Source organism: Taeniopygia guttata, chromosome 27 (genome assembly GCF_048771995.1).
Source record: "Taeniopygia guttata chromosome 27, bTaeGut7.mat, whole genome shotgun sequence".
Classification (NCBI taxonomy): Eukaryota; Metazoa; Chordata; class Aves; order Passeriformes; family Estrildidae; genus Taeniopygia; species Taeniopygia guttata.
In genome coordinates this window covers 2,725,913-2,733,397 of record NC_133052.1, presented here as the reverse complement: position 1 = coordinate 2,733,397, position 7,485 = coordinate 2,725,913, and the positions used below count along the sequence as shown (strand labels likewise).

Below are 7,485 nucleotides of genomic sequence, written 5' to 3'. Positions count from 1 at the left end.
GCTTTCAAATAGACACATGGATTGCTTGGGAGCTCTGAAGCCAAACACGCAGGAGTGTGTGCACATTGCTTTTTGCCTAAGGTTGCTCTGAAGGTCTTGTTCCAACACGTACAGCAATTACCGTCTCAGAGCACTAATAGGAGCACCAGATAAGTATCCGAATTGCAACACTTTGTGCTCATAAAATTAAAGCTTATTATGTTGATTAATGACTAATGAGACGCATGCAAATAAAAAGTGCAAAGTTCTCCTCACTCCTCAGTATTGCTGCTGCCCCACTTTGAGCCTGCCCTAAGCTTTGACACCTGGCACTACAATGTTTGTATTTTTTAGTCCTGCTTTGCAATTGGTTTGAGTTTTCCAGCTCTGTTCCTCCATGTAAGCCTCTTTTCTCAGTAAGCAAGTCCCAGTGATAACCCAGGTGCAGATTTTGTAATGCAAAATGTAAAAAGGAAAGAATCCTTAAAACTGGCTTTTTCTACTGGGGTCTCGTAAGAAACCCTCTCATTTTAGTCTGCTTTTTGTCTGTAATGAGTGCTAATGCCATGATTAAGTAGGGGGTTTTGTGAGTTTATTGGTTGATTGTATTTATTTTGTCACATACCATAACACGCAATAAACCATATTATGAAGCTGATTTACATTATATAAGATGCAAACTCATTGAATGTATAAACATTATAAAAACATCTTGTTAAGAAAGACACAGATTTTAGATAAAGAAAAGACAGTACAATCAATGCTGAGTAGCAAAAGTAGTAGTAGCAGTATATTATTTATCCTTATGGCTCATAAATTGTTACTTACTATAACATATCAAAATAAGCATTTAAATCAGCAGCAGAACTGCACTGAGTATTGCAACATGCTGCACCCTCATACATGTCTGTGCTCAGCACTGGCTTCTCAGCCCCTGAACTGCCTCACTGCCCTTCCCACGCTCCAAATTCCAGTTTCTGCTTTGCTTCCCCAGGGATCAATTCAGGAGAATTTCTTCAGCAGGGTTAAATGCGGAGATGTCTGATAACCAGCAGTAAAATACTAAAAGTAAGTTATATTTTTGGAAAGAAGGACAGGAGCAAGAGATGTCTGTGGTACCACAGTGGCAGAGAGCACTAAACTCCAGCATGGACAAGCTGATTCTCTGAGTAAATAATATCCAACCACCCCAAGAGCCTCCTGGGTGTCACTGTGAGGCCAAAGGCCAGGTGATGGCCTGGAAATCACCCTGGGACAGCCAGGAAGCAGGCACTGAGCAGGAACATTTTTGAGGTTAACTTGGCAGGCTCCTAGAGGAGGTATGAGAAGCAGGGCTCCTGGACTGGGAGCATTCCTTAATTTGGGCTGCAAGTTGAGTACCCTGAACAAACAGGTCTGAGAAATAGCTGTCACCATGTGCCAGAGGTGGAAAATAAGCAGAGCAATTGGAGAAAGTAGGCTCAGGGTACAGATAGCAAAACAGAGACAAGTGTGATGTGATGCTTCAAGGGGTTAAAAAAGAAGGTGATTTTGCAAGAGGTGGGAGTTGGGGGTATCCTGGCAAAGAATCCCCACCATGGCTGTGGTGTCAGGCCAGGTGCATTGGCATGTGCTCGGTGTGCAGGAGTCCTTCATGCAGGTGAGCTGGTTCCTCTAGACCATAGAGAGACACTGGTCAGGAAAAAAAAATCAGATTTTCTTTTTTTTTTTTCTTTGTTTTACAATACTAATTCATGGCTGAGAGCCTGGCATAAGGCAACACTGTGAATCACTGGCACAGATCTGCCTGGAACTCAGGAGTTTAGGATTCCCGTTCCCACGGTCTCCTACTCAGTCTGTGTTTCCCAACATTCTCCCATGGGTGATGCCTTCCTCAGAGGGAAAAAACAAACCTCATGGTTGTAAAACAGAGAGAAAGACTCATAGAGTGATTGTTCTCTTTGGGCTTAAACAGGTGAGGGGAGCAGTGCACAGGAGAAAGGATGTATCTGTGAGCAGGTGTCATGTGAGAAACCCTCTGGGTTATTTTCAAGTGAAATTCCCAACAGACCTCATATTTTCAACAGGTTTTATACAGAATAGTCAGTTCCTTAAACCCACCCTCTTATCCCTGATGGAAGTCAATAGCAGAAAGGTTTTGACTGAGTTTTCTAATCACAGGGACTGGTAGAGCATTGTTCCTGTCAGTGCAGTTTGCAAAGTTTTGCCCAGTGAGTCTTAAGTGATGAATATATCATTGAAAACTTTGTGTCTTATGGGTAGTCTGACATGTCATTGTGTATTACACAGGTAGGGCTTGATATTTGTAACTGATTCAAACAAAAATCTCTGTTAAAGGAACTTGCACTAGACACAGCTTTCTGGTTGCATCAGAGAGAAGCAAAGATTTATTAGCATTTATTCCACAGGAACACCAATCACGGTAGAGATTAACTCAGGTATCAGTGATTTGGAGCAGAAACACAGATGGAAGAAGCAGACAGGACATGCAGAGAGCTCTGACGAGCCCCTGGAGTGAGCAGTGTTGAGTAAGTTGGACAAGTGTTCGCTCCTGCTCGTGGCAGGGGATGTTCAGCCATGCTCAGTAGAGTCTTGCTTGGTCCAAAGGCCTCACTGGGAGGACGTGCAGTGGAAGATGCTGGTCTTGCTGATCACTCTTCAACCTTTCTAAGACTCCCTGTTGAAAGATGGAGGAAAGCAAGATTTTTTTTTTTTTTTAGGAATTCAGCATTTTAAACCTTATGGTACTCTCTAAATATCAGCTGTGCAGTTCTCAGTGCACCAGGGTTGTTCCCAGCCTTCTGGGAAGGTCCAGACAATGTCAGACCTGAATTTGTACAGTGTGTGTGCAGATTTAGCAGTTAACTACATGTATCTGCTTCTGTTCTCAGCCATGGCAGTGCAAATCACTTTAATTTAGAATGGCTGCAGCAGTACAAACCAAATACAGGTGAACTTAGAATCTGCATTTGTGTGTGTATGGATATTTCCAGTAGATTTTTATAAGTTAAAGATAGATGGCATATAATATGCTTTAATTTTGCCTACCAAGCATTAATTTCTATTGGAGTGTTGCAGGGCAGAGGAGATGTTTGATCAGAGGAATAAATTTTTGCAGAGGAGTTTGCAAAGCTGATGTAGGAATTTTTTAAAAACTAGAGCTCATCTACACCAAATTGTACCAAATAATCTTCCTCATGACACAAAATCCTCCTGAATTCACAGCCTTTTTTTCAGCATCAGAGGTGTCTGTGCAGGGTTCCTACCCTTTGCCCTGATGGCTTCAGGCCCTTTGGGGGAGAGCCAACTCTCATGTCATGACTGACTGACAGTCTGCAACAGAAACTGTTTGGGACAGAGCCTGACTGAACCTGGTCATTCTAAGGACTAGATGGAAACCTCAAAGCAGGACCATTTTCCATCTTTTCATAAAAAAGTCAAAAGTGGAATTGAATCTTTCTAAAAATTACATCTTCCTGCTCATTCTCATCATTTTCAGGCTTTTGTCTGAGTTGCTGCCTGGACCTGGACCCTTACCCAGTCTCATGTGTTTTATGGCTTCAGACACTTCCTCCATGGTTGCTCCTCTCTCCAATGTTTTATTTCCTTCCAGGCAGAGCTTCATGTTTTCAGCACTTCCTGGAACCAGAGCCAGGAAGTCAGATATGGATCAGACCCTTTGGTCACTCTCCATCTTTTGCTGCTTCAGTATTTTGCAGCCAATTCCCCTTATATTTTAAATGTCTTGAGTGTTTCAATTATTCTATCCTGCTTTAAACAACCACTGCTTACTGCCAGTCACATTTCTAACTTCTGACTTTCCTAGTTCCCTGCATACTTTGGATCTGGCACCATTTTCCCTTTTCCCCCTCCATTTCCTCTTTTCACCCATCCTCTGACACAAATCTCCATGCCATCCTTCGTGCTGCTCATGTTGATTTGTTACTGTCTAAGAAGAAATGGCAGAGTGGCCTTAAAACAAGATTGGGAAAAAAAGAGCAAAAATATTTCCAGGAAGGAAGTTGTTATATCCCTTCCTGCTATTCAGAGAGAATTGTGGATTGCAGGATGTATTTTTTAATTCCATTTTTACCTGGGCTTTCACAAGAGTCGCCAGGCTGGGACTGGGAAGATGAAGAGCGGGAGAGGCAGGATTTACCCCCTCCTCCTCCACTGCTGCCACCTCCTCCACCTGAAGTTTTACCACAGGTTCCACCTCCTGTTCTTCCTCCACTCCCTCCTCCTCCGCTTTCAGAAGAGGAAGATCTTCCATAGGATCCTCCGGTTTTTCCTCCACTGCTTCTTCCACCAGAGGACCAACAGCTTCCTCCTCCACTACTTCCTCCATGACCTCCTCCTCCAGAAGATCCACCACCAGCTCCTCCCTGTGAAGTGCTGTAAGGAGGAAGGGGTGTGTTATTTATTTCTTACCTTTCATTTCCCCAAATAATAGCATTTCCTGATGTGCCATTACTTCCTGATGGTACTTAGAGGAAGGAATGGCAAATTACAATTCTAAACACTTATGTAAAAGTACAGCTTTGCATGCTACCACTAAGATTTAGATTCCATGTGAATTCATGTAGTTTGTAGTAGCTATGTTGTTGATTAATCCCTTACACCAGTTCCTAATACAAATATTGCTGCTGTCCTCTTTCCCTGATTGCATAGGTAGGTTAATTAACTGATGGCTGTACCTAATACCGTGCTGCCCTTCCTGCAGCAGTGCCCGGTACTGCTGGATCTCCTGCTCCAGGCGGGTCTTGATGCCCAGGAGCATCTTGTACTCCTCGTTCTGGCTCTCCATCTCACAGCGGATGCTGGCCAGCTCCTCCTCCAAGGGCCCGATCATGGCCTGGATCTGCTGCAGCTGCATGTTGTAACGACGTTCTGTGTCTTCCAGGTTGGATTGCAGAGAGTCTATCTGCAAAGGGAAAACAAAATGCAGTGTTTATGGGAATGTGGCAGGATTAGTTCATTCTTATGCCCAACATGAGAGAAGTCCCACATCATGTCAAATGCACCAAGGATCAGTGACTGTCACAGCTGACATCCTGGCATCCCAACAGCTCCTGAGTTCTTTGCATAGCAGGGGATGAGGAGCAGCCGTTACCTACCAGACTGATCTGCGACTGCAGCTCAATTTCCAGGCTCTGAAATTCACGTCTCAGCACAGAGATCTGCTGGTTGCTTGATTCTATTTCCTGGCTACTTGAGTGGACTTGTTGACTCACTTCCTCCATCTGAAAAATTAATGTAGAGAATTGCAGTTTCTGAGTTTTACTCACAGTGCCAACATGACAGTTTATCGTGGGACCATTTGGAACACAACAATTGCAGAAGGGCCACTGGTAGAATGGGGCTGTTAAACTTGCTTGTGTGGCTCCGTCAGATCAATTCAAGCCCACCTGTGATTTACTTCATTTTGACCAAAGGGACACTACCATTATTTTGTAAAAGCAATGCATGTTACGTCATTTCTCTACAGGAAGTTCTTACCAAGAACTGTCACCATTTACCTTGCTTTCGTACCACTTTTCAACCTCTGCACGGTTTTTCTGAATAATGGCTTCATATTCTTGCCTCATCTCATTCAGTTTTTTCAGCAGATCCTCTCCTGGAGCAGTGTTTATCTGCACATTCACATCCCCATTGGACTGGGATTGCAGCAGTTTCATTTCCTGCAGAGAAAACACAGGCCCAAGGACAATGAACACAAAACATATATATATTTGGAGGGTTTGTGTTGCAATTATTTAGCCTTGACTTTCCAGTCATTGTTTGTTGAGGGGGCTGAGCTCAGGGGTACCCCAGAGCAGCCTGGCCATGCCCATTGGTCGTTGTTGGATGTCAGCTTCCCACATCTCCAGTGTGTATTTCAAGGAGCTGGCTCTTACCTCCTCATGGTTCTTCTTGAGGTCGAGGATCTCCTCCTTTAGAGACTCAAACTGCATTTCCAGGTCAGACTTGGTCAGGGTCAGGTTATCCAACAAGGGCCTCAGGCTGTTGAGGTCGCCCTCCACGTTCTGCCGGAGCCCGCTCTCCATCTCGTACCTGTGGCAGGGACAGTGCAGAGAGGTCAGCCCTGCTCCAAGCTGACATCATTTATGGAAAATTCACCTATTCCAGAATCACTGTCAGCTTTTTTGTCTGTACTTTGGAGCTTGCAGCATCTCTCAGCCATCAGAATTAGAAAATCATCAGCCAATACTTAACATTTAATTAATAATACTACTTAATAACATAAAGTTATTATTCTTTATACTAAATAAATACAAAGTTTAATATTAATATCAAACTTTAATATTAAAATGTGTTATGTGGTCTTTTTCATCATCTCTTCTTACTACAACTTTTTGCAGATTCCATCTATCTAATTAACCTAACTTTCTGTGACAGAAAATCCCAATTTTTATTTTCTTAAAAATTAAACCTTTTGTAAGCTCTGGCTCTGCAGCATTCCCATCAAAGATCACTCTAGGAATACTGAAAAATATGAAGTTTCACGAACTATTTCAGTTGTGCTGCCATGGAATCAGAAGAAAGCCAAGTCCCTCTGGATTGATATTTGTTTATGGAATTAATCTATGAAACTAAGTTCAGGAAAGCAGGAGGAAGGAAGTCAGTGCCTGTAAAAGAGCAATATATATTTACTTTATTCTAAAGTCTTCTGCAGTCATCTTTGTATTATCCAGGTCCAAAAGTACCTTGTGGGTTTCCACAGCTGCAGCCATAATCTAGAAGAGACACAACGTGTTAGGAAAACATTCCCTGTGAATCTCTCAGTCTGTCAGTGCTTCAGCTTCTCCAGCAAAGAGCACCCTACCTGCTTTTGAAGTTCTTCAATTTGTCCATAATAGTGGCTGTAGTCCTTTGGGCCAATAGGACCTTGCTTCTGGTACCACTCCCTGATTAACTGTTCAAGTTGAGCATTTTCCTTTTCCAAATTCCTGACTGTCTCCATGTAGGAAGCCAGGCGGTCATTAAGGCTCTGCATGGTCAGCTTCTCATCGTAGGAGAGAATTCCCACATTCCCTCCATGAAAGCCACCACTGCCAAAGCTGCCACCACTGAAACCAACCGCTCCTCCACCAAAGCCTGCTCCATAACCGCCCCCAAAGCCGCTCCCGGACCTGAAGCCCGTTCCCATGCTGCTGTGGCCCATTCCCCCTCCATGACACGCACCACCCAGTCTCCCTCCCCAGCTGCTGCTGCTCATTCCTCCTCCATAGCTACTGCGCCTGCCATAAGCACTTCCTCCACCACAGCTGCTCCTGGAGCTTCCTCCACCACAACTGCTGCCAGAAAACCTGCCACCACCACTTGTCCTGGAGGTGACTGTCCTCGAGGAGGCTGAGGAATATGAGCTGCCCCCTCCACCGCTGCTCCCCCTCAGGCAGCTCTTCAGGGGCTGCTTGGAGCCACAGCTCATAGTGGCAGCAGCAAATAACTCAGGTGAAAAGTCAAAGCTGGTCCTACAGTTGGTCTGGAATCATAGCTCTAAGT

At 44.1% G+C, this 7,485-nt stretch overlaps 1 protein-coding gene across 2 annotated transcripts; it reads right to left on the bottom strand.

The window, feature by feature from the left end:
* Positions 1-2,336: 2,336 nt before the first annotated feature.
* LOC100230285 (keratin, type I cytoskeletal 19) lies at positions 2,337-7,485 on the bottom strand. 2 transcript variants are annotated; one of them, XM_030256262.4, is made up of 9 exons: positions 6,806-7,485; positions 6,634-6,716; positions 5,877-6,033; positions 5,499-5,660; positions 5,097-5,222; positions 4,677-4,903; positions 4,073-4,374; positions 3,517-3,618; positions 2,337-2,656 (listed from the first exon to the last, which is right to left on the bottom strand). In XM_030256262.4, exons 1-9 carry the CDS (start codon positions 7,409-7,411, stop codon positions 2,631-2,633), a joined length of 1,791 nt encoding a protein of 596 aa, XP_030112122.4. In that variant the 5' UTR covers positions 7,412-7,485; the 3' UTR covers positions 2,337-2,630. The 2 variants fall into 2 exon arrangements, with proteins under 2 accessions (XP_030112122.4, XP_030112123.4); XM_030256263.4 differs by lacking the exon at positions 3,517-3,618.

Excerpts from the sequence above, each read along its gene's own strand:
- LOC100230285 (XM_030256262.4), bottom strand. The coding sequence starts at position 7,411 with ATGAGCTGTGGCTCCAAGCAGCCCCTGAAGAGCTGCCTGAGGGGGAGC. Across the intron at positions 5,223-5,498 it reads AAAAGTGGTACGAAAGCAAG|ATGGAGGAAGTGAGTCAACA; the intron begins GTAAATGGTGAC and ends TTAATTTTTCAG. Across the intron at positions 3,619-4,072 it reads CGACTCTTGTGAAAGCCCAG|GAAGTGCTGAAAACATGAAG; the intron begins GTAAAAATGGAA and ends CTCTGGTTCCAG.